General features: G+C 40.7%; 2 protein-coding genes and 1 long non-coding RNA gene across 4 annotated transcripts in view; 1 reads left to right on the forward strand and 2 right to left on the reverse strand.

Annotated features, from left to right (window-relative positions):
* Window positions 1-4,806: 4,806 nt before the first annotated feature.
* LOC119551405 (cuticle protein 16.5) lies at window positions 4,807-5,584 on the reverse strand. The gene is made up of 2 exons (XM_037860743.1): window positions 5,498-5,584; window positions 4,807-5,197 (listed from the first exon to the last, which is right to left on the reverse strand). The coding sequence occupies exons 1-2, from the start codon at window positions 5,501-5,503 to the stop codon at window positions 4,886-4,888; spliced, it is 318 nt and encodes a 105-aa protein (XP_037716671.1). The 5' UTR covers window positions 5,504-5,584; the 3' UTR covers window positions 4,807-4,885.
* Window positions 5,585-6,308: 724 nt separating this feature from the next.
* LOC119551041 lies at window positions 6,309-8,379 on the forward strand. Of its 2 annotated transcripts, none has more exons than XR_005219520.1 (5): window positions 6,309-6,415; window positions 6,474-6,728; window positions 6,794-6,993; window positions 7,045-7,295; window positions 7,742-8,379. It is a non-coding gene; the product is annotated as an uncharacterized LOC119551041 (long non-coding RNA). The 2 variants fall into 2 exon arrangements; XR_005219521.1 differs by having other exon boundaries at window positions 6,794-6,988.
* Window positions 8,380-9,440: 1,061 nt separating this feature from the next.
* Window positions 9,441-26,093, reverse strand: part of LOC119550851 (nephrin) — a 49,312-nt gene continuing 32,659 nt past the window's right edge. The window contains exons 3-14 of the mRNA XM_037859820.1: window positions 25,717-25,852; window positions 21,961-22,169; window positions 21,650-21,894; window positions 19,420-19,492; window positions 18,401-18,552; window positions 18,129-18,336; window positions 17,937-18,067; window positions 17,646-17,799; window positions 16,359-17,108; window positions 13,958-14,257; window positions 12,911-13,314; window positions 9,441-11,436 (exon numbers count right to left, since the gene is read on the reverse strand). Coding sequence (XP_037715748.1) covers window positions 10,828-11,436; window positions 12,911-13,314; window positions 13,958-14,257; window positions 16,359-17,108; window positions 17,646-17,799; window positions 17,937-18,067; window positions 18,129-18,336; window positions 18,401-18,552; window positions 19,420-19,492; window positions 21,650-21,894; window positions 21,961-22,169; window positions 25,717-25,852 — 3,371 coding nt within the window. The 3' untranslated portion in view covers window positions 9,441-10,827. The remainder of the gene's footprint in view (window positions 11,437-12,910; window positions 13,315-13,957; window positions 14,258-16,358; window positions 17,109-17,645; window positions 17,800-17,936; window positions 18,068-18,128; window positions 18,337-18,400; window positions 18,553-19,419; window positions 19,493-21,649; window positions 21,895-21,960; window positions 22,170-25,716; window positions 25,853-26,093) is intronic.

Genomic DNA, 26,093 nt, shown 5'->3' on the forward strand with positions numbered 1-26,093 from the left:
CTGTTCTGCAGTTTTCCGACAAAAAACCAACAGAAAACGAAAACCGCAACAATTATCCGTAACCCATTTACGGTGGCACACATCATTACCGTTCACCATCGAAAGTTCCCCCTTCCTGGGCTCCCAACCTTTAAAATCTCGCCAGACCGAAATCGATTTGCCGAAGGCCTCGACAAAGCCTTTGCCACATAACTCAGGCCAAAGCCGAAGCAGAGTTGACTTCACAATCAGCTGTCGCAAGGGAAAATGCGGGGAAAATGGGGACTGGTAAAGGGGTAGACTCTTGAGAAAAGTTTTCGTCGGCACCAAATCAAATGCCGATTATCGCCCAGTTAGTTGCACCCACAAAGGGAACCGGGAAATCCGTTGAATTGAGAGTCGTAGTCACAGGCGAAATGGTAGCTCCAATTCGTGGCCTGGCACCAAATGTGGAGAACCCTCTCGGATTCAGACCCCTGCTCTTTGAGGGAAACCTACGACTGTTCACTCATTATCGGAGTGTTTGTTTTATGAAGGTCGTTTCCAACAGCCCGCACAAAAGGATTCGGGCCACGCACGCACAGACATCGTCGGTGTCGCCAACCCACTCTTTTTGCCCCAGCCCCTTGGTGTATTACCACCCCCAGCCACCCATCTCCAGCCCCAGAAAACTCGGATCCTTTCTGACAATGCTCACTTAGAGAAAAAACTACAGGTTCTTGGGGAGATACTTTAATATCTTTCAATACCAAGCGGAATCGTTTCTAAATACAATAATTACTAGAGGTTTAAGATCATTTATATAGAATATTACTGAAAAGTATATAAGTTCTTTAAAGATTTCGATCGGTGTTAGGGGTTTAAATAATATTTAACTTATAATACCTTAAATGCTAAGTGAGTTCTGTATTAATAAGTTTTCCAGTACCTAATCTATTTGAGATTTGTGTACCTTAACATATTTTATAAGAAATAATAACCCTTACCTTACCTACCATATTTATGTTTAGCAATGAACCATATAAGACCCAATAAAGTTATGATAGAGGGTTCTTTTAGTTTCATAACTATGTTTGGTAATCCCCATTTTCCCCGGTGTGGGTGCTGCCATTTTGTCCATTGTTATCAGCCCGCTTTGCTTTTGCTTCTTCATCTGCTTTTCCTCTTTTCCTCCCTCCCAATTTTCCGGATCCCGCCCCTCCTTTGTTGTCCTCCCCTCGCCATTTCTGTTGACACTTTGCGTTATTGTTGACTGGTCCATCTGGGTGATATCCTTGATAAATCTCGGCTTTCGCTTGTCCAAGTAACCAAAAATTTGTCTTAACTTCAGCAAGTGCTAATAGCAAACATTGTGAGCAAAACGATGGGGGAAAACGGAGTGAAAAGATGGGAAAATCCAGCTCAAGTTCGTCATAATTGCTTATGACGATGAGTCGAGGGAAATCTTTCCCATCATCCAGTTTGGCTTGGAGGCTGCGCATTAAATTATTTCTCATTATTGACAGTTTATCAAATTGATTTAACAAACCGCCCACCAGAACTTCCGTTTTTGCCTCGATTTTCCCCGGTTACCCCCGGTTTTCACCCATTTTCCCCTTTGAGCCAACTTAAGTGTTCGTGATAAATGTTATGGTTGTTTGCTAGCTTCTTTTCCGGACCCCCCCCCCCTCGCTTTTCCACCCGCTTTTCCGCCCGCTATCTAAGCTTTAATGTGCTTTTGTTGCCTTTAGTTGTGTGAGTTTTGTGTATGTGTGTGGGTGGAATTTATGTAATGCCCAAAGTTGAAGCATACTTTTGGGCTGTTTACTTAATGTTTCTGCTGCTGCTCGCAGCCACTCTCAACATTTTTAGTTAATTTTAGTTTGTTTGCCCAGGAAAGTGTACGTGTACTCAAGCTGGCTAAATGTTTTATTAATTTAAACGCACAACTGGGCGGAAAAGCAAAAGTTTCCATTCCATGGATTCCATCATGAAATAGTTATGCGGGTCCATTTGAGCATAAGGAATCTGGGGAGTATGTATTATACATGGCATATTTAAAGTGTGGAAAACTATGCCCAAAGTGTGCAAGGGTTATCAGATACGAATTTTAAAGTACAGTGAAAGGGAACATTTTCTGCATATTTAAATTCACTGGTAAAACTAGAATTTAAATATTTATGCTTTGGTTTTCAGCCATTGTGGTTTTTATCAACTCTAAATATGTGAATATTCACCTAAGCATTAAGAGTTAATTTGGGGATTCTATTGTTTAAAGTAAACAATACTAAAATCATATCTAATATCTTCAGAGTTTATTAAAATATTCCCAAATTAATATTACTTTTAGAATTCAATTGAAATGTTGGTTTAATATATTTATTTATTTATTATTAACCATGCCCAAAGACTGCCAGGGTTATCAGTTTCAAATTTAAAAGTAAAGGAGTATTTTCTGCATATTTAATTTCACTAATAAAGCAAACAATTATATATTTATGCTTTGATTTTCAGCCATTGCAGGTTTTATTTACTTTAAATATGGGATAATTAAGCCGAGCACTTACTATTTACTTTAGAAATTTAATGCTTAAAGTAAACATGACATAAATCATTTCCAATTTCTTCCGACTTGATTAAAATCTTCTCTAATTAAATCATACAATTAAATATGTATTACACTAATGATGTTTTTATATAAATGTTAAAAGTTCCCTTTTGAATATTTCCTTACCTATTATTACTTCTGCATTTTAAACTCCAGCAGGTAGCCTAATCTGCAGCCGGAATTACGAGTGGAAAGGCAATTCATAGCGCTTCCATGGCAATAGATATGATTTCCGTGCCAAGAAATATAAAATAATAATGCAGTGGAGCTGGGTTCCCGGCTCTTTCCATTTCGACAGGATACTTGAGGATGCTTCAACTCAAACCGAATCGAATTTTAAGGGGAAAGCTGCTTTCACCGAGTGGGTATAATCCGATATTCGTTTCCCCTCTGTGCAGCTGCAGGGAAATTGTTTGCTATATATATTGTGTGCTCACAATATTGTTCTATTGTCGTCCTGCCCATTGTAATTAAGCCCATGCCAGGATGGAGTGCATATCAAACACGTCCTGGGGCATTTGGCTGCGTCTCAAGTGGCAGGGAAATGGGAGAGTCTGGTCGGGGAAAAGGCTTCTGGTTTCCTCTGAAAATGCCATTGACAATGGCGACTTGTGCCGGGATTGTCACGTCCTTGTCTAAAATAAAGGAGTTGAAAAAGAAAAACCGGGAGCCTGACGTCTGAAGTGGCGTTGCACAAAAGATCCGGGACTAAGTCCGTCGTCTTTTATATCCGACTGATTCGGGCCAATTTGTTTGTTTGTTTTCCATAACAGCAGTACAAACAATCGCCCGTTTACCCTGGTCACTTAATTGCCGACAATACTGGCCATCCATAATTTATGCAACATTTCCCTCCGCCCACAAACAAATCTCTAATTTCTCTGTTGACTTTTAAATAATTTATTTGCCAAGCCAATGACTGGGAGATAGTATTTAAGGAGCCGGCATACCTGCTACATTTGTATATTTTTCAAAATGTCATTGGCAAATGGTTAATTAAATATTTACCAGGACAAGCTGTAGTAAATTGTTGATTAATTATTGAGGAATTTCAACTGGCAGTCAAAGTCTCCCGGATGAAATGCTATCTAGGGTTCGCCACTCTTGACTGCTGCTTGTTGCTGTTGTGCCGAAAACTTTCCAAAGTTTTCCCACCCATTTCGGATTCTGATTCTGATTTTTCGACATGCCAACACTTGTTTTGCCGTCTGAGGTCTAAGTGATTTAGGCTAAACTTTTTCCCCGGAAATGTAGCGGGCAAAAGTTTCGTTGTTCTGCATAATCGTCTGTCGGAAGTGTATCGCAAAAAGAAGAGGGATTTCGCTGGGGCACAAGTGCATTACGGAGCAATCAATAAACTTGCTTTTGCGCCCATATAGGAGTACTCAGCCGAACTCCGCTCCGGGAGTTGGCCCAAAGTCCCGCCTGTGGTCCATGTTTATGGGCCGCCCATGTCGGGGATTAAATGTAGGTGGGCACATCTACATATTCATATTCCCGGCCCTGTGTGTGTGTTAGCCACGTGCCTGAACATGGCACAATCCTAGCCCAGCCGAGTCGTAATTCATTTGCATAACATTAACGGGCGGGCGGATGCCGTAACATGAGCCACATGCCATCCTGCAGGATCCTAACTGGGCCAGCAAGCAAGTTTGAATAAAATATGTATGCCAACGAATTAACCTTAAACACTTTCAGGGGCTTTCAGGTGTGCGAGAGCCGAGCAGAAGGACGAACTCAAAGGTCCTGTGCACTTCATTGGCTCAAAAGGAAATAACAACGGATGTTGCTGGGTTCTAAAGTTATTAAAGAAATATCTAAATGACATTAAAGTTATTTAAAAGGAATGAACTCAAGGAATCACTATAATTTCTTAAAAATTATTAGGAACTTAGATTTGTAACTAGTTCAAATCAATAATAAATTATTGTAAGTATTAAAGAAACTAAGACCATGGCCCATTTTAGATAAGATAGATTTAGATTTGTTAGATAAATTGGAGATACTCTTCAAATATTCGTAATTCTCGTTATTTATTTTACCTATTTAATTTATTAAAATGTAGTTTGGTTTTGATACCCATTTATAAAGTCACCCAAGAATATAATCTAATTTAAATTATGTTTTACTATGCTCTATAACTATTTAGTAAATATGTTTTTATTTATGAAAAACATTTCATTTTGAATATAATCATTTTATGGGCAATTAAAAGATCCCAAAAATCGTACACAGGATAATTTTTAAAAATGCAAGGCTTTATTTCTTGGAAAATCATTGACAAAGTGGGTGAAATATTACTTGATCGATCTGAAAACTCTACTTCTTGAGCAGGGTGGAGACGACGGCGGGGGCGGCATAGGCGGAGTAGACGGAGGGCGAGGCCACATAGGCGGCGGAGGAGTAGACAGAGGGGGCTGCGTAGACGGAGGGGGCTGAGTAGACGGAGGGGGCGGCATAAACGGAGGGAGCGGCATAGGCGGAGTAGGCGCGGGGGAGGGCGGCCGAGTAGGTGGTCACAGGGGCGGCTGCGGCGTAAGTCAGGGCCGGAGCTGCGGCATAGGTGGCGACAGCGGGGGCCACAACATGAGCCTGGGCGGCGGCGATGAAGAGGGCCAAGCAGATGAGGAACTACAGGGAATTAAGACAAAATCAAAGGGTTAAAATGGAATTAATGATATGATGTTAAAAAAAAAGAAACATAAAATTTTTTTCTCGTTAGCAGTCAATTAACATCAGTGAAATGCACTTTCTTTACAAAAATAAAATATTCATAAAGAAAAAAAAAATTTTTTTTTATAGAAAAGAATATTTAGAAATCAAAAAAATAATTTTTATACATTTTTTTAAAAATATTGAATATTATGCTTAAACAATTTTGTATTCGAGTTCTTTAAAGTCTTAAGCATATTTTATACAAACTTCTCTTACTTTCATGTTGATTGTTTTTTGTGTTTGTGCTGGACGAACGTTCTCAAAGACTGGAAGTGTGTTGACTGATGCTATTTCCCACTCAGAGCCAAGTATTTATACGCCAAAAAATTCAGGGCAAAAGAACAAGTTCCCTGCAAACATGCGGATGTGGAATTGGTAGCTAATCCGGGCAAACCATATCGAATGGATTAGCATTGTTCGATGGAATGTTTGTTTATTTTTACACTCCGTCAACAAACTGACAATTGGCCAAAAGGGGAAGGTGGGAGAGCCCGACTGGCAAACTGACAAACTGACAGACTGACAGTAATGAGCGCTTGATTGTTTGTCCGCACCTTTTGGGTCAAGTTTGGTGACAAGCAAAAAATGGAAGTAAAGAGCTTTGGAAAAAGATTGAAAGCGGAGTCATAATATAATTGCGCTTAAACTGAAAACGTAAGTGGATAGAAAACATTGTAATTCACGACATCGAAGTGATTTTTCATTATAGCCCTGGCATTGAAATTGAACAATAATAAATCAATAAAAAAAACCCATTGATACGTATTTTTTTTATTTTTGTGATTTATTTAAGGCTATTTTAAAAATGTTTTTATTTTTCAAAAATAAAATCAAGTCTCAACAAATTCGACTACGTTGGACACCCTATTAATAGCTATAGAACCAATAGCCCAGTTACTTGAGATTTTGTTCACCCACACCTTGTCGATAGAAATAGAGACGATATTTCTAAATCTTAGCAACCCTCTTTAAGATTCTACTCATTCCTATTTATACTTGCCAAAGAAAATTCAGTGTTCCTTAGAAAGTGAAAGTGTTCAGGTGCTAGCAAAAGAAATGGAAGCGATTCTTATGCAGAGGGACAGTTGTCCCAACTCGAAGGAAGTGCCATTGCATACATGCATTCAAAATGCGGTGAGTTCTTGAGTTACACCTACAGATATTGAAAAGGAGTTAAGGATATATTCCTTAGCTGACGTGCTACTCCAAATGTCAAAGGGAATCCTTTTCGGGGCTCCTGGAGGCAGGCATTAAAAAGTGCAAAACTCCATTCTAATCCTACAAAAATGATCTAATCAGGGCAAATGTCCTGCTGGCGGCCTGTTATACACATAACCAACAAAGAGCAGGCTAAACTACGCAGAGCTCTACAGGACAAGCTTGTAAATATTTTCAAGGCACTGGAGGGCTACAAGGGATCTTGAGATCGTGAGAAGAAAAAATAATGGTAACGCAGTAAAATTTTTGTTTTCAAATAGTTTGGTATTTTAAAAATTCAAATCCAAATTGTAGATGAACTAGTTCTGTGGACTCAAAAGTGTTGGTGAATGCGATGTATCGATAGAAACGAACAGTGCTCAGCAACGTCGCACTAAATGTCAACGTGCTTAGTGTCATGTGATCAAATGTTCTTTCCATTTCCGCAGCCGACCTGTTCAGTTCGCTTATCTGAAAGAAATTTTCTCTGATTTCTTTTGGAAGAAAGAAGTAAGGTAAAGCCCTTGCTTAACTCTTTTTCCTTAGCTAAAGGTGTTTTTCCACAGCTTCTTAACCATGTAACCCAGGAACGCCAACGAACCCACCATCTTTCGTTTTGTATGGGCCAATAAACGCCATGTCACCGTCTGCTTGATGAAGTTGGTAGTTTCGGGAGCGATGTCGATATGGGCCTTAGACAGAGTGTTCGCGGAGGAGATTGTATTCCTGATACTGCGCTTCAGTGGGCAGGAAATATTTTGTCCAGCCACTGGAGCACACTACTGATGATCTTGGCCGTCACCTGGAGCCATTCGATGTACTGAAACTGAGAAACAATAAAGGTAGCTAACTTCGGCAAGCCGAAGTTTATACACCCTTGCAGGTTATTCCTATGGGAGCATAGAGATTTCCGATTTTTAGAAAACTTCAAAATAATTACAGAAATATTAAGAAAATGTCACATTTATTTTCCGATCCTTCCTGTAGCAGCTGTATGATATTGTAGTCCGATTTTTATTAAATTGTATTCGTAGTTCTGAAATATTAAAAAATGCTGTATACCGGATTAAAAGAGAATATGATCAAATGAGGTTCTCTAATCCTAGTGTTCATAGGTAGAATGTAATTTCTCGAAGGAGTCTGGGTTTTCTGCAAAGGCAGAGAAGCCTCTTTCGTTGGGTCTTCCACACATTACCCCATTTAAAAAACACAACTGGATAATCCTTTAAACCATAATAAATTAACATTATTTCTCCATTTCAGTGCATCGAGTGGCTGCAGATGACGGGCAAGAAGATCCATACCTCGGAGCTGGTGGAGGAGCATCATATAGCGCCAACATTGTGAAAGCTAGTAAGATGCCGAATGTCAGTAGGGTTGTCCAGTGGCTGCACAAAAAATTTCCCGACCACTGAAACGGAAGCAAGTTTACTATCTCCCCCCCGACCACACTGTCCAAGTTTCATATTGGCATCGCTACCGAAACTAGAAACATCATCAAGTAGACGATTGTATGGCTTTTATTGGCCCATATGAAGCGAAATTCGTTGAAGATCCTGGGCGTCATTGGTAGTCAAGGAATTCGCCCTGATAGTATCAACCAGCACATCTCCAGAGGCAGATGGCCTGTTTGTCGGCATCCACAGACAGAAGTCGAACCATTTTCTGGCCCTGATCGGACGTAGATGCTTGGCCTTACTACATAGGATCCCTGGACTTCTTCAAGTGTGTCCTGAGGCGCCCCCTCAGGGTCCTGGTTTTGGGTGTCCAGCGCTTCATTGAGAAGGCTCTGGACGAGAATAGCCGCTGTCAGAATTTCTTGGAATGGCCATCCTGAGGCCGAATCAACGCCACCCACATCTTTATAAGGACGACATAACAAACCTGCCTCGAAACCAATAGGGTCCCAAAAAATCAATGATGTTGAATAAAAATACATGTAAATGTGCTGAAACTTTCTTTCTTTTCGGTTGGCGGGGACATCATCCGACATTTTGTTTAATTTAAGGTAAAAATATTTGTATGTGGTGATGGGGGTCATCTCCATATGTCGGTTATTACCCAAAATGCTATTAATTAAATTTACACATTGTGGAATTTCGAACGAGCTTTCCTGTGGCAAACACAAATGATTCATTCAATTTGCTGCTACACGAAATGTGTCAGTTTCTCTCTGGGGAGCCCCCCAAAAAAAGAAAACAGCACCACACATGTTCATTTGAATGTCGAAGGAGCCGCAGGACATTGGTGTCCTGCTCGAATTACGCATCTACTTGACTGCCACTTTGTAACTGTCAGGGAGTCTAACGAACCGCACCGAAAACCCCGTCGAACTGAGTTCCACCGAACCGAAAGTTAAATGTTCGTCGGGCAAACGCGAAAAATGATTCGTGGAAGGGGTGCTGGCGGCTCATTAATATCAATTTATGAGCTGAGACACGAAATTAGTCTGTGACAAGTTTCGCCGCAGGATGTGGACACACAAACAAGCGCCCACATCCTGCCATCCATCCATATATCTATATATCCTCATATCCACAGCCACTCACACATGTCGTTGCTTTGTTTCCTGGGTGCTGGGCTCTGGGTTCTGGGTGGTTGAGTGGTTTTGGGCTCCGTCTGGGGTTGCGTTAATTAATTCCGAAAGTGTATTGCGTGCCCTGGCAAAAGGACAAATATGCGTACACGACTCGTGTCCTGTGGTGAAATGGGCTTGTTACGGGTGTCCGTACTCCCTGGCCCCCCACTGCCGCAAATTATGAAAAATATTTCCAAATAAATCAGGCAAAACGAGCTGGCCGAGCGAAAATACATATTTGTTAACCCCACTGGAGATACTTGTTTTGGTCAGGGATTTTTCATCCTGGGGCAGGCATTTTTCAGTTTTGAGCCCTCCCTTCGTTGATACCAACACAAAAACCACACCAGTTTTATACACATTTTCTTCTTTATTTTTTGTTCACTTATTTTCACTTGTTTTTGCTCATTTGCATATTAAGTTTTCATTTGCTTTACATTAAAGGGAACTAAACGAAAAGTAAGGTTGTTCGCACGGAAAATAAATATTCTATTCGCTTACAAATCAAGGGTTAATTAAGAAAATATATATATATGCCTAAGTTTAAGTTTGTTGAGTCGAAAGTTCTTAGCTGCTAAGTGTAAACCAAAAATTAAATTTCATTCTCAAGTTTTTCGTTTTTCCAATTTATAATTCGAGTCACAATACAATTTGATTTTGTCATTGAAGAAGCACTTTTCATGTTGTTTTTCTTATGGTGGGAGGGGTGTGAAAGAATCTTTAAACGGGAAAAACTTTAAGTTCGACCTTAGAGCGACTACGTTGAATGGAAAATGGGGCTTTTCTTTGGGCAGGTGGTGGCGAAGATGCACATTGAACTTTTGTTTTATTTTTCCGTTTTTACTGCGCGCTGCTTAATCGTGGATACATACAGATCATTTATATATTCGTATTATATAGATTTGATAAAGTTCTCGACAACAGATGCTTATAAAATTTCATACCACACCTAACAAAATATGATTCGATGCACAGATACATATACAGTATAATCCATTTCGCTCCATATCGTATTGTATCGTATCGCATATATATAGTTTGCGCCTATTTCAGATTCCTTTTCATTCGGTTGCTGCTGCTGTGTTGTGCTATACGTATTATGTCGATATAGAGATATGCCATTAAATTCTGTAATTTTACCATACTTATATATGATCAGGGGGATAGTCTTTTTGTAGATTCGCAATGTGACTAACTAAGTTCAATTTAGTTTAGGCTACATTAAGTGGCTAAATCGTAAACTAGTTTAAGTATTAGCTGACCTGATCCTTAAATGAGTTACATATATACACATCTATAGCTTAACTAGTTGCGGTTCGGCCATCTCTTAGTTAGAAGTCTAAACTAGTGTTTCGTTAATTTCCCAAGCATAGCTCATAATGTTCACTTGTTATACTTCATTTTCTTTTTTTTTTTGCGCACAAAGACAGATACAGTAGATAGACCAAATAAATGCTTTCCTTTGTGGTATTCAGTTACACTTTAGTCGGGTTCGAAAACAATGCTAAATCCAGAGTACACATAGGCTATATCTATATATATATATGATTTACTTTAGGTTAGTTCTCCGCCGCCCCGCTGCTCTTTGTGTGGAAGTCTTGTCGAGTTTTCAATGCAGCTTAACTACTATAATACAGATTTTGGGATTCAGTTGTATCTTGATTTGTTTTTAGACGATGGTGGTGCGCTCGGCGCCCAGAGTGGTGGTGGTGCACGTACTGCTGCCCCCGATGCACACGATCTGACACTTGATGTCCTCTTTGGCTAACTCTCAGGAGCTCACCGTCTCGTAGTTCCCCACGCCGCTCATCAGAAGGGGCGACTGTACCCCTGTTAACCCATTGGTGCCCCCCATGCCCAGGGTGGTGCTGTAGGTGGCCGTCTGGCTGCGCGGCGAGGTGAGCAGCGACTGTGCGGCCCCGATGGTGATGTTGCCGCTGGTCACCGAGCTGGTCAAGGCCGCCGAAATGCCGCCCACATGCAGGCTGCCCGGGTGGGGCAGTGTGTTGCACGCCCCCCCGCCCCCAATCACCACGCCCCCCAGCCCACTGCCGTTGGTCTGCAGCGATCCATTCGACTGGCCGCCCAGCAGGGGCATGGTGCAGGTGGTGGTGGAGCCGTAGGGGGAGGTGGGCGAGGTCCTGGTCTCGTACGCCGGCAGGTGGTAGCCGCCCCCGGGTCCCGCCGCCGTGACCGTTGCTCCGCCGCCGCCACCCCCTCCGCCGCCCCGTCCCGGGATGCGGGTGTAGATGTTGGGGGGCGTCCGCGTGGACAGAAGGGGCGGTGGGGCGGTGTAAACGGGTCGCTGAACGGCAGGGGCGCGCTGGGGGGTGTTGTACAGGCTGAAGGCGGGGTTCGTGGTTAGCGAGAGTTCACCGTACTGCAAGGGAGAGGGGGGAAAATAAGGAATACATTAGTTACAAATTTAAAGCTTAGAAAGTTTGATAAGTTGAATTTATAGGATTTTTTAAGAACATGCTTGCTTCCTAAAATGTTATTTATACACCTTATCATTTATAATATAAACTGGCATTAATGTTATTAACTAATGTTGCTAAAGTTGAATATATGACATAGATTTAGAAACTTTTTTTTACTAGTTTCATATATTTCTAAAATCTAATTTATACCTATACCTAAATATTTATATATATTGTATAGGCAACTTCTTTTTAAATACGAATTCCAAGAATAATTGAAATTAAACCTTGATGAAAATCCGATCAAAAATCGCAAATGTAATTGGATTTCCCATTTGAAATAGTGTACTAATTTGATTTCAGCTCAGTTCATAATTAGTTCGCTCTTGTGTTCCGTAATATTTCAGCTCAAACTTTGACGAGGACTTGCCCCACCTTTTCGATCCAGCATTTATGACGAACGCTGACAAAAACAATTTCTAATCGAAAAGTTCGCAAACTGACCCACACAAACACCAGGAACTTCTAATGAGCTTGTTAGGAACTCTCGACTCGAAGGGACAGACCAACGGACCAACAGAAATTCACAAAAAGCCAAGCTAAACAAAAGCTAAACATTTTTGAACTTTTGCTGTCGACGACTGGCATTTTGCTCATCAAAATTTGATGCCCTTCTCCCATCCGAAAACCCCAAACAGGGCAAAAAAAAAAAAAGGAAAACCAAACAATGATAAAAATTTAAGCAAAGCGGTACTGGATGTGGACACTGAGGAAAACTTTTGCTTGGCCAGCAACTTGTTGTTGCTGCGGAAACAACGAAACTAATTTGTGTAATTTATTTACGGTTCCTGGCTAATTGGCGGCAAAAATAAAGGGAAAGGACGAAATCGAACCCTGTAAAACCCTGGTTCAAGGAGAAAGAAGATATTGATGGATTTCTGAGCCTTGAAATAAAATTACTTAACAAACTTAAAGGAATCTTTCTTTTTATAATCCAAGGGGGGTCACATTTATGATATTTTATAGATGGATATAAATTATACATAGTACTCTGAGTTCTACTAAGCCGTATGCCCGAAAGACTTTCTAAGTAATAAAATTCTAGACTGAGGACCTTATAGAAATGGGTTAGTTTATAGAAAATAGTCTAATTTCCATTCTTGATAGCTTATTATTATGGTTATTTCAATATATCATATAAATGCTATTCAAGTTATATACAGAAAACTATAATACACACGTAGCCATGCCCCCAAAACCCCACTTTAAATCTTTTGTGATGGGAGTCTCTTTTGAACCTACAGCCAAAAAGTGTGCAACATTCCTCTACTTTGCCCCTTGACTTACGGCCCAATCCATTCCCAATATGCGAAATGGTATCTCTGGGGCCTGGGAATCGTTTGTAAAATCGAGAGGGAAAACATATATATTCACCTGTTTGCCAAAAGTGGGCGACAGCGAGGGCGGCGGCGGGGAGGCGGTGTTAATCCGCGTCGGCGGGGTGTACAAAATCCGCTGCGATTCCATGTTGAGCCGGTCGAAGGCCTTCTCCTCCTGGTGGAACTCGTCCTCGCTGTTGGCCTCCTGGGGCACCACATCCGGGTTCTTGTCCTCGAGGCTGGAGTGGCTGCCCATGTTGCGGGACAGCGGCTCGGCGCTGCCCTTGTCCGCCTCCGTGGTGGTGGCGTCCGGCCCGTTCCCGTGCCGCCTGCCGCCCCGCTTGCTCCGGAACTTGATAACGATCACCACGCAAATGGCCACCAGAATGAGTGTGGCAATCACGCCCACCAGGGCGCCCAGCAGGGGTGTCAGCTGCACCAGCACCGCCGTCGATGAGGCTGTGGAAATCGGGGAAAATGGAAGCAGATGCGGGAAAAATTGGTGAAAATTGAATGACAAAGCGCGCACAATGAACCCATTCGCTAGAGTGTTGCCCTCGTTCCACAGAGACAAAACAATTCAAATGGGGTCAAATAAAATGGTCAGAGTGGCAAATAAAATGCACACATTATTTGCGGGCTTTCTATGAATTTTTAAAAGCAATTTAGATAAAACGAATCATTTAAATTTATATTCGTATATATTAAATTGCATTCTACGTTTATAAATAGCTGTCGGAATGGGTTATAAAAGATAACTAGTTTTAGACTCCTTTAAAAAAAAATAAAAAAAGGTTTCTGATACAGTTTAAAAACTTTAAGTCTTTAAGAAATATTAAAAATCAAACAAACCCCTATAAAGGACTAAACATAAAAATTGTTTCTTGAAGAGTTCAAAAGTAGAATGTACATTATACAATCCACATATGCATATACCTTAAGGGATCCACATTCGCATGAAAATATTTTGAGTCATAACAAAATTTATTTTTGGATAAATATTCTTAGCTAATAATTTATTTTATTTTTTTTTAGTCCCTCAAAAATGTCTCACAAATGGCTAAATCGGCATCTCTAAATCCCTGACCCCTTGAAAACTCACCTGTTCGCAGTAAAGGCGCCGAAAGCGTGCGTCCTCGCAGACGATATGCCACCTTGCTGGGACCCTGGCCATTCACCGCCGTTATCCGGATGACGAACACGGAGTCGCTGGGCAGACGCTTCACTGTGAACTCCGCATATTTATACGAGGCATTGTACAGCACCTGGCGGTTCAGTTCGTCGTATATCTGGGCGTGGAAGTGCTGGGGAATGCCACCATCGTATCCCGGAATGCACTGGATCTGCAGCGAATTGGCCGTGGCATTGAAGGCCGTGCAGTTCTTCACCGGTTCGGGAAGGTCTAATGAAGAAAATATATAAAAATCATTATAGTTATTTTTATATTGGCAAAGGATTCACTTAAGAGGTAATTTGAACTAGGACTTTCAAAAAAAGCTTTCTAGTTCAAATCGTCTTGGAATCCTTTTTTTATGATACTCGGTAAAGCTTCAATGAACCATATCATATATATCATCTGAACAGTTATAGAAACAAGATCATTTTCTCAAACATATTTTTAGGGGCCATGTTAAGGGTCATGTTAACTTGTTTCATGAAGTTTACTTGCTGTTTTAAAAAAATACACTTCCTCAAAATCATGTTAGTTTTGAATCTGTCTAAAAACTTTGAACTCAAGGCAAAGTTTGCCTTATCTTAAGTTAACATCACATGGAGAAAACAAGCTCATATCTGAACATCTTAACTGGAAGGTAACTTTTCTAAGAAATAACAAAACAGATACTTAACATAATATTGTTTAATCGAATTTGAACAAATCTTTAGAAAACTGGCAGAGGCCTGTATTTTATTTTAAATTTTTTTTTAATTTTTCGTGTCTAGTTACTCTTCAATTGACAAATCCCGAAGTAATCCCCTCCACCGCAACCCGAATCTCTGCGGATGGCTTCCCATAACCAGGACACTCTCGCTGATGGCCTTTCAAGCTGTTTTCCTGTGGCCACGCACCAAAATCGCAGCATGTTTTTGGGCCACGGCCAGCGGGGCTTTTATAAATAAATGATGTACCCTGGCAATTTATTGCATTTGATTATCAGATTATCGGGCCGCACACAGATTGCAGTAGTTGCAACAGTGGCAGTGTGGCAGTGTGGCAGCATCGGGAAGGCAAACATGCAGATGGCGTTGGTAAACATGGCTTTTATTGCTGTCAGGGACAAAACCGGGCGATTGCCGGACGGACAAGTGAATGCGATGGCCAGGATCTCCGCCCCCAGGCAACGCGTTGAACTGCCGCCTGCCGGGAGGCAACTTCACCCGACGTCCGGCGAAATGTAAATAACGTTCAGAGATTCACTCGCCGGTCGCCATCCGTACGTGCTGCCTGCCACAATTATCTACTGACCAGCCAACAGCCAGTATCCAACTTGCAACAACCAACAACCAGCAGCCGAATCGGGTAAACATGTTTGCCTTGGCTGTTGCTGTTGCTGTTTCTGTTGCTCTTGCACTTGCCCGTCGCCTCGATCTGAAATTAATTACATTTTTTCGCATACCCTTCGATGGGGAGAGCTGCTCAGACTTTGCTGTAAGCCCCCTTTAATTAACTAGTTTTTTATCACTTTAATGGATTTAGTTTTGCGTAAAACAAAATTGCTAAATCAATTTTTGTTTCATCCTAAAAAACAAGGAAGGTTCGAGTAGCTGCAGTTCTTTTTTGGCATACCAAATAACATCTTGAGTAAATAAGCATTTAAGGGTCTGCGCCACGGCTTCAAATATTATCACTCATACGATCTATCTGTTAACTGTGATCGAAAGATTTTTTTAATATAGGTGGCGTATACTTTAACTAATCATTTCTTTTTGCTTTGCCTTATTTTAATAATTTTTTCAACACTATTAATAAGCTGGCAAGTTTGAATTGATATAACGATTTTTCATACTAAATTCTAGCTAGCATACGTGTCGTATGAGCTATTTTTAAGAAAACTTTAAGACCACTTAGGCTTACCAAGAACTTAAAAGAAAGATATATTTAATTTTTTAGTTTTCAATTACATTTTAGCACAACAAAATGTAGCAAATTGAAGGAAACATAAAATTGTAAAGCCCCTTAAAAGTAGTCACAATATACCAAGAGTTTTAAAGTTAGATATGATCTATAACTCTTCTAGAAAAATAAATAATGCTTTATTCCACAAATAACCTATTTATCTTTGATTGGGCCTTGGTGAGTTTTGCAAAAAAAAAACTTATACCAAAAATATTTTAGAAGTTCGTTTGGCAAAAACCTCTAGACTCGAGTTATAAGCACACCATCTCCCCAAAATTCAAGAACCCCCGTGAAAGGGTATCAAAGGCCACCCGTTCTATCTGATTTCCTGGCACCCCGGCATTCTTTATCTCCAGACCCCCGACTTTGGACAGTCCTGGACACTCACCTGCCGGCTGGATGTGGTACCAACAGGGCGCACTGTGGCCCATTGGACTGCTGGCCACGCAGGAAATGGCGCCGAAGCTCTCGTAGCTCTCCACGTGGTAACTGTACACGTTGTTCAGCGGAGGGGCGGCGGTGGTGGTGGGGGGCGTGGCCACGCCTCCCCGATGGTGCTGCTTGTGCAGGGCGGCCAGTCGCTTGCGCTCCGCCAGCTGGAGGACTCCGCTGGAGGAGGAGGAGGATGAGGAGGAGGAGCTGTGGTGGCTGTCTCCGGACGAACCGCCGGATGGCATCTGCTGGGGGGACAGCTGCTTCCGCTGCTGCTGCTTGGAGCCCTCCACGTGGTTCTTGTGCACCATGTTGGAGTAGACCATCTGGGCGAAGGGCGGGCCCGCCTCCTCGCCGTACTCCTCGAACTCCCCGTAGCCATCGTCGCCGTCCTCGTCCTCGAACCTCACGGCCGCCATGCGCCCGTGCCTTCCGTGGAGCAGGCGCTGCTGCAGTCCGTGCGAGTGCTTCCGCTTGCTCCGCTGATAGTATCCGCCCAGATCCGATCCGGAGGCCAGCATCACCGGACCCAGCCCCACGCCCGACTGCAGCTGGGGCAGCTCGATGAGGCTCTCCAGCGAGTTGTTGAAGTGCCACTTGTAATTTAGATTATCGAGGGGATTGGCGTCCACCTCGCAGGTGATGTTGATTGTCTGCTTCAGGGCGGCACGTATAACCGTCGACTCCGACTTGCAAACGGGGGGATCTGGAAGGGAGGCGATGCACAGGGGAAAATTAAGGGTTATTCAGGATGAATAATATGTATTAAAGGTTGAAGGTAAAGGTGAAGTACTAACAAAATATTCTTTGTGATATTTCTGTGGGTAGTATAGTTTTTACCATTGAATAATGTTAAATTGAAAGTGGGAAATGCAATTTTTTCAATGTCCTTTAAATTGTCTCAAATCGAAATAAATTAAATAAAGGCCACCCTATATATGTTTTAAAATCCACTGTGTTATCTAATCATTGGTTAAAATATTTTAAAGTTATCAATATAAATATTCAATGAGTCCTGAGTTGAGATGCTAGTACTCATTATAAGTGCATAGTTTTGTGTGCGGGTTTATTATTGTTTAATTAATTTACTTTTTTAAATAAACAAATAATAAATATATTTTAAAGTTTAAAATGAAGATATTTAATATTCCTATTTTTTTTAAATTTGATATGTTTTTATCTGTGCAAAATTGAAGTGCTGAAGTTAAGTGAGGTGCTTGTGGGGTCAAGGGGCAACACTTACACTTCACGTCCAAGTAGACCTCGTTGCTGGACACACTGCCCTGCAGATTGCTGGCCCTGCAAAAGTACTGGCCATGCGAGGACTTGGAAATGCCCTGAAGGACGAGGGTCTGGTTCGAGATGATGATGCCGCGGGAGGAATGAAGTTGTTTGTCCTGAAAAGAGAGGAAGGAATAGCAAATATTATTCAATTAGTGGTTACAGTGGGGTGTTGATTGGTTTATAAACTAATAGAAATTCCAGAGCTTTGCTGTAAAAATATAAATAGATTGAGATTCTTTGGTTTACTCACACTGTGATACCATTCCACACGGGTAATCGAGGGATTCGCCTTCACATCGCATTCCAAGTAGACATCGGTGCCTTTGAGTAGATTATCCGGATCTAGGGGGGCTCCCAGATTAAGGTTGACAATAGGTGCATCTGCAACACATTTGATATTTAATATTTATCTAATTCATATTGCTAATTAAGGCCAACTTACGTGTCACATTTAGCACCCTGGAATCCTTGAGATACAGTCCTGTGTGTCCATTCCCCAGAGTGGTCATCACGGTGGTATGACCCTCATGCAGTTGCTGGGAAGTAATACCCGCAGTTAGCGATACGGAGCACACCACCTGCCTTTCATTGTCCTCGGGAACGGGTATCAGCATTAGTTCCGATATGGTTGTGTTACCATCGGAGGAGGTCTATTCGAAGTGTTATATCATAAGTTATACAACCTGTTTGAAATCTAAGTTTGCCCAAACTTACCGATGCCGTGGCACCTCGCACAATCTGACCCGCCTTTGACCAAATTATTTCCGGCGGAGGTCGAGCTCCTATCGCCGTGCAGGTTACATGGGTTCGGGTTCCAGCGATTACGGCGTGATTTAGTCCTTGCAAAAGCAAACTAAGCGGGGGAACTGTCGAGAATAATGGCAATAATTCAATTAGATTTATATCATCTTTAATTGTTTTCTATTTCTGTAATTTGTTAATAAACGATTTAGTCATAAAATGTTTTCTAACCCCATTAATCACTGATTTTATCTACTTTTTGAATAAAATAACTATTATATCGCTGACACGCAAATTACTATTCGATTAAATGTTCATTGGACAAGCAAAGTTGATAAAAATATCTTAAATTTAATATTATAGCCCATTATAATAATTTAAAATACTGTTTAGCTCTTTCCCTGTTTTATTAAATTAAAACATTTAAAGATGCATCTTAAATGAAATATGATAACCCATTAGAATAGTCTAATATAGTCGCCTGTTTAATTCACATTTTGCTATAAAGCCTGATTAACATGGTGAAATTCAGTTATTACCACACAAGGACAACGCGTCAATTTCGCTTGCAAGGACCCCGCTTAATTTCCTGCTCATCTATAACCAACCTTTATGGAAATGTTCATTATTTATGACACATTTTATTATGCCCATCACTGGATGGCCCGCCCCACTCGAGGGACCCCAATGCGATTAGCATAGCGAACTGAACCCCAAAACCCAGAAACCACCCGCATAACCATAAATGCATGAATGTGGATGAATATGCCAGTGGTCGGTCGTTCGTCCTTGTGGCGAAATGACAAAACTTTAATTACATTAATTTCCATGAAAATGTCACGCCCACCGACTAAAACAGAAACAATAAGCCACAGCCATCCGTTGAGTCCTAAGAGCCGACCTTGAACTGTGTGTGTTGGTTGGCCGCACAAATTATACCAAAGTGTAGCTAATATTCTAATATTCGAGCATATTTTATAGAAGGTACTTACGATTTATGTCGAGGATAACCTTCTTGGTCAGCGCCGGAACCACATGGCCATTGGTCGCCTGGCAAGTGTACATCTGGAATTGAGGTGGAAAGAGGGAACAATAATGAAACCCCATGATTTATGCTCATTACATTAATTGCCTTTTACTAATAATAGCAACAATAAAATGTGGGGGCAGGTATCGATGATAAATCACCCTACTGAACATTTAATTTTAATTGCGGGAAACGTGTATCAAATACGCAGCAATACTAGTAATATCGGAAAAAAGCTACCCATAAAGACTAATCAATTATGCTTTCTGTCGGAGTCACAGACTCAAACTCACGACAAAGAGTTCAAAAGGTTGGCGAATGCAAGTATCAATATCGTAAATTCCCCTGCGCTTCGTAATGCGATACTTCTCGGTACCATATACATTTCGGACATTTTATTGGCCCAACGAAAACTGTAACGATGTCTGGCCATAAAAATATTTGCATAACTTTTGGGTTCGCCGCACCGCAAGTCTCGTTTCGATTGGAAAATTAGGTCATAAATTTCTATTCGGTTACACAAGAGAACCTAACATTGTGTGGAGATACTTGGGTCTGTTATTGGGGCAGGTAGGGGGTCTCCAGGGAGCTCTCTGGATTGGGAAGTGTCATCGATACTGCGAGGTGTTTATTATGACCTCGAACGGTTTGAGCCATTTAATTTAAATCGATTGGCAGAAGCGCGAACAATGGCCACAATTCATAACCACAAGCGCTTTAACTTGGTGTTCGACATTTAATCCGGGTAGTTTACCTACAGCAAAGCATTATCAGCTTTAATAACTGTTAAGATAGATTTCATTTATTTTATCTGCTGCTTTTTGATAGGTAAAATTCTCATTGATAGCCTGGGTTAATCAAATCTTTAAATATTTTACATTTTTAAAATTTTTCTGTGTGAACAAGTTTATAGTATTCTGTTTGCTAATGGCTTAAATAAATATTATTTGCTTCTCCGATTGAAATCAATTTGTATAATTTGGTACAGAACTTGAATTTACTTTTTCTTATAAAATCTTTATTTATTTTCAGCGTTATTGACTAAAGCACTCCTTGAAATAGCCGCTTTAGTTCATCCCTTTAGTCTAAGCTAATAACTTTTGGTATTACATGAACAACACTCAAGTGATTCCACGCAAGCCATTCATCCAGATACAAAAGACCTGACCGCCTCACAATTTGCCGTTGGACTGGAAGCTGGTCGAGCGGAAACCGAGATCTGAATGGCGGGATTAGCGCTGTCCAACAATAATGTTCATTACACGGACCAAAGAAAAATCCGGCTTAGAATCAACCGAACGGGGCAGCCTCAGTGGTTTGGGAATAGAGCATATGAGGGGATTCTGCTGGGGAGATGGGGTTCCCTCCAAAGGGAGGGGTTTCTCATGGGTAAGCCGCAGAAACCACCCAGGGAACAATTCCCAATGCAGTCAGATGCATTTGATTTCTATTAGCCATTGTGTGCCGGCCGCTTGCCACACGGAGCGCTATCATTAACGGAGGCCCACGGCCAAAGTCTTCCATTGTGACTGGCCGAAATAAATGGCCAACTGGCCGCTTAGGGCTGAGAGCCAGAGCTGAGAAACTGGCTATTTTATAGACATATATTGGAGTCTCCAAGATATATAAGTCTTTTTTCGGTATGAGAGTTATAAGCTGTAATATTTTTGATAAACTAATTACTTTCATAATAAGACCAAAGTAGGTTTTGGACTGCGTAAATCTATAAGCTTATCATACTATTAGTTCTTAGGCTTATAACTAACAGTAATGCTTTCCAAACATTTTAAAATATTTTATAAAAGATCATCTATTTGTTTCGAAAATGTAATCAATTTAATCACAAGAAATTATCATAGGAAATTATGACAAAAACTTCAGAAGTATAAAACATGTAACATTTAATCAGGTGCCGTAAGATTTATAACCTTTACTATAAAAGCAATTTTTAAAGGCTTAAGAATTAAGCACTATGTTCTGTTTATAATAATGCCCTTGCTTACAAAAAATATTTATAGCTGTTGTCATTTATTTCCAAAGCTGTTTGTGGCATTCGAAAGGCAACACTGGTGGTGAACAGAAAAGCGAAGCTAGAGCATTGTGCCAGAAGGTGCATTGTGCTAGAGTCGTAAATAAGGCTTACGATATTTGGAGCAAACACTCCAAACCCCCCTCCAAAGAGCTGGATGACTTACCGTTAGCAGATCCTTCCGCTGGATGTTCTTGATGCGCAGGACATTCCGAACGGAGCCATCGGGCAGCACCTGGAAGGAGTCGTCCATCAGGGCGTGTTCGCGCCACCAGGAGACCCGCGGAGGAGGAACTCCGCCGCTGGAGAGGCACGTCAATTCGATGCTGTCGCCCTCCAGATAAGGTCCTGCCGTTTGGTCCCGAATCTCGGCACCGTGATGGTCCAGGATGGTCAGTTGAGTGGGTGGAACTGGGGGTAAAGACAAGAATAAGTCAGAAATATACTTCTTCTAGATGAATGAATAATAAAACCCACCTAGCACTGTCACATTAATACGCCAATTACGGGTTGGCGACTTGTGAAAATCCACACGGCATTTGTAGAGTCCGGCATCTGAGGTTTGGATGTTCTTGATTCGCAGGACTGGGGGATCTGTATTATGGTGGAAGTGAGCCTTCTTGTTGAAGACACTTTCGTCGGCCCAAGGAATACCCAGTTCTAATGGACGACCTCTAGCATCAAAGCTGTAATAAGGAGAATAAGAAATAAATTATTCAGGTTTTTAAAAAATTTCTATGTATAATTAATTTGATGAAGTAATATTATCTAAAATAAAATGATCTTTAAAATAGGAGTTATTATAATAGAATTTACATGTCGTTTCCTGATTATCTACAAAATTAGAGTCATTTAAAGGGAACTTGCAACTTGTTTTCATCCCTTAAAATAGCATAGCCTAGTCATAAATCTAGCCTTTACCCTCCCCCCTAGCAATTTATGTCACATAAAACTGAATTCCCCCTGAAAAACCCTTTTGACACGTTCCACCAATACCCACACACACCTCCAATTACCAGGCTCGATAAGCCAAATTGTGTTAACCTGGTTCATTGATTTTATTGTCCAAACAATTGAGACAACATCGGCTACTGAAATGTGTGTCAAATCCAGGGAATCCACTAAAAGCGGAATACTTAATTAGCTTTCCCTTGGGTCAAACTATTTTCAGCCACATACCCCATATAAACCGGGGAATGGGACAGAAATAGATGGAGTGCATGAATGGCCGAAAGAGAACTTTGTTTTTATTGTTATGGGCAAACGCTTTTGTTTTATGGCTTTGTCCAATGCATTTTGACAAAGTGCCGCATTAAATGTCAGCCCAAAGGCCCCACTTTGAAATCGGGAATCGTAAAATGCATTTACAGAACTTTTGATTTCCACTCGCTTTTCGCTTTGGTTTTTTATCTTCACTTTTTTTTTTTTAGCATGTTTAAATGGTCGCATTTAAATTGGTTTCAGTCTTTTAATTTGATTTTTCATTTGGTTCTTTTTTCAGCATTTCGTTTGACCTTTTTGTGGGGGGACCAGGAGGTGGGGAGGCCATGCAAAAACCAGAAACACATTTTTGCTATTTATGTTAATGCCCTGCAACGCCCTCAAAGTGACACGCCCAGTCAGCCCACAAAATCGTGTTTTCCATTTCCATTTTATAGTTCACTTCAATTAATTAATTGATCAATTTAGCGCCTGTTGTATTTCCCTTTTGGCTTAAGCGGATTACCATTTTATTTTTGTATTTTCGTAATTCCTTGAATTTTTATATCACTTTGTTTTCCAAATGAATTAAATGTTTTTTTGTGGACTTTTCTTTTTGTTTTTTTGTGGCACTTTTTAAGTAGCTTTAAAGAGCCCAAAAGCATTTAGGAGTATTCGGGCGATAAAAAGCACATGGAAGAATTTAACGTTTTCTTTTTTATTTTCAGCTGTGAGTTATGGAGAAAAATCTGTGAGGGTTTTTAAAAAAAGAAATATAGATTTCAAAGGGAACACGTTGGCTTCAATGATATAGGGGGTTCTTTAAAGTGATTCGAGTTAAAACAAAAAAAAATTATTAAATGCGATTTGATTAATTCAATTAAGCTGAGAAAGCTTAACTGCAATTATCGACTTTTCCCGGATTATCCCACTTTACAAATATACCATAGGCCCCATTCTGCACTTTAGATGATTTATCATTGGAGAAATGCACTCGAATGCCAGAAAACCCAACCCAAAAGAACAGGAGTAAGTGGCACAAGATGGATGGGATATTTGTTAATGGATTTTAAACATAATTAAATTATGTAGAAGTGAGTGAGAGCCGAATCGGGGTGACGGGGGACAGTAGGTTATCCATGGGTTATCCATGGCAATTGGAAAACAAATTTCTCATGCAATTAATCTCTCGACCTTTGCCAGCCTTTTGGCCATATTGAAATTTCCAGCCAGCCAGAACATGAAAGCAACGAACACGAAAATTTATGAAGTGTGGGAAAGGCAAATTAAAATTGATGGAAAACAATAAAGAAATGCGGGCGAGAACTGAATGCAGAAGAGCTTGAGCAGATATATCTGCATAAACCTCAACTTTATGCGGTCGTAAAAATTGCTACCCCTCCCCATGGTAATTGCAATCGAGGGCACACTGTACCGAAGACCACAGGAGTGCACATTCCCCGGCAGAGAACTTTGACACTTTGACTTGACATCATCGATTTGTGTGCCCCGAGAACAGACGAACGAATTTAATGGAAAATGAAATAAAATTCAATTTCTGGTCTATTGCGCATCTGTCTACTTGAGACTCCACTCGACTTCACCTGGCAGGCTACCCCTCTCCACCCCCTCCCAGAACTTTCCATCTTGGCTTTTCCTGAAAAATCGCAAAAGAAAACGAAGTATAAAGTGAGTTGCCAACAAGCGATTTTTGAGCAGAATTGCTGCTGCCAATCAGTCAGTCTATATGGCTATATATATATTACCCATCTGCCAGAACCACCTCCTTGCCTTTACTAGCGACATTTCCTGGCACACTGCCTCACAAAATGTTTTTTCCTTTTCTTATGAGCTTGTTAAAAATTGCTAACGTTCCGAGTTTGACACTCAGGAAAAAAGCATAGCAACTACAAGATATAAATATACAGATCTTATAAAACGTTAAAATATGAGTATTTAATAAACGATTATAATTAAACTAGACTTTCGGATACTTATAAACGTAGAAGTTTAAATTTTTTTAAGACCAAATATGGATCTTACTAAACATCTAGTTTTTCAGATTCAGAAACGGAAATATATGAAATTGATAGATATTTACCTATAAGATACTCAACAAATATTAACTACAAGGCTTATATTAAATAAAGTCCATGTAAAGCTATGAAATGAAAATGGTTTTTTTATGGGTAGGTTTTTTTCTGAGTGCTAGTAGCGCCGTATAGAGGGGGTGGGATTTCTTACCTTAACCCCACCCACATAACTTGGGCCCCCTCCCCATCACGTAGGTTGTTCTGTGTAAGTAATGTTTATATCGTCAAATTCAACATAAATGCCCCACGTTAATAGAATTTATAATGAGCTAGCGCCTACTTCGGAAGCCTCTGTATGGATTTGTGGGTGCCACGCCCCCTCCCCACGCCCATTTAACACCGGGAGTTTCTTTATAATTGGCTGCCATTCCCAACGGTATCGAAACCAAATTCACCTCGGGTCCTTGGTTAATTCCAAAAAGTATGAGCTCAACCTAGGGTTTACCCCCTGGTAAAATCATTAAGTGGAATTCATTTAGCTGACACTTTAGCGGGGCGTTACTGTGAAACAATCTCAGGAGAGTGAGAAGTGGCAAAGGTTTTAATATATATCAGGGGAATATAAGTCGCTAAAATGGATGAGGATGCAAAGTTGGGTGGTGAGATGAAGAAGGCTTTAGGAAGATTTGGTAGGGACTTTGTAAGGAAATAGAAACGTGAAAAAATAGGAAAAGGATGTGGAAAGAGGTTAAATTATTGGTTAAAAGATTTGGTAGGGACTTTGTAAGGAAATAAGAAAGTGAAAAAATTGGAAAAGAATGTGGAGAGGTTAAATTTGGAATCAAATCGTGGGATAAGTTACATTACAAAGGATAATCTTGAATTGGATTTAAACAAATTTAATTTTTATTTAGCTCCCAAGTTTCAAGTGAGTTGTAAATTAAGAGATTTTTAAAACATTTGTATAAGACCTTCTTAGTCTAGATTTTTGTGTACTTACGTGTAGATGGGCTTGACATTTCCCTGGCGATACCAGATGACCAGCTGCGCCTTGTCGGAGATCCCTGATCCAGGCATCAGATCGCAAGGTAGCGCCACCTCCGAGCCCACGGCAGTCAGGATTTCAGACAGCGGTCCTGAAAATAGAAAATAATATCAGTTTGACACAGATTCATACACAGCTCTAGCAACTGTAGTGTGTTCAATTCGGAAGTTCGTCTGTTATCGAAACTGCCTGTGTGGTTTCCCTTAATTGAAAAATGCGAACTCTGACCTGGCCCTATCGCCACATCGCTCCCTGTTCTTTGTATCTGCGATACTACTATACAACTATAAATTGACTGACAGCTTGATTTCCCTTTGATGATAAAGCCCATT

This window comes from Drosophila subpulchrella, chromosome 2R, assembly GCF_014743375.2.
Source record: "Drosophila subpulchrella strain 33 F10 #4 breed RU33 chromosome 2R, RU_Dsub_v1.1 Primary Assembly, whole genome shotgun sequence".
In the NCBI taxonomy this organism is placed as follows: domain Eukaryota; kingdom Metazoa; phylum Arthropoda; class Insecta; order Diptera; family Drosophilidae; genus Drosophila; species Drosophila subpulchrella.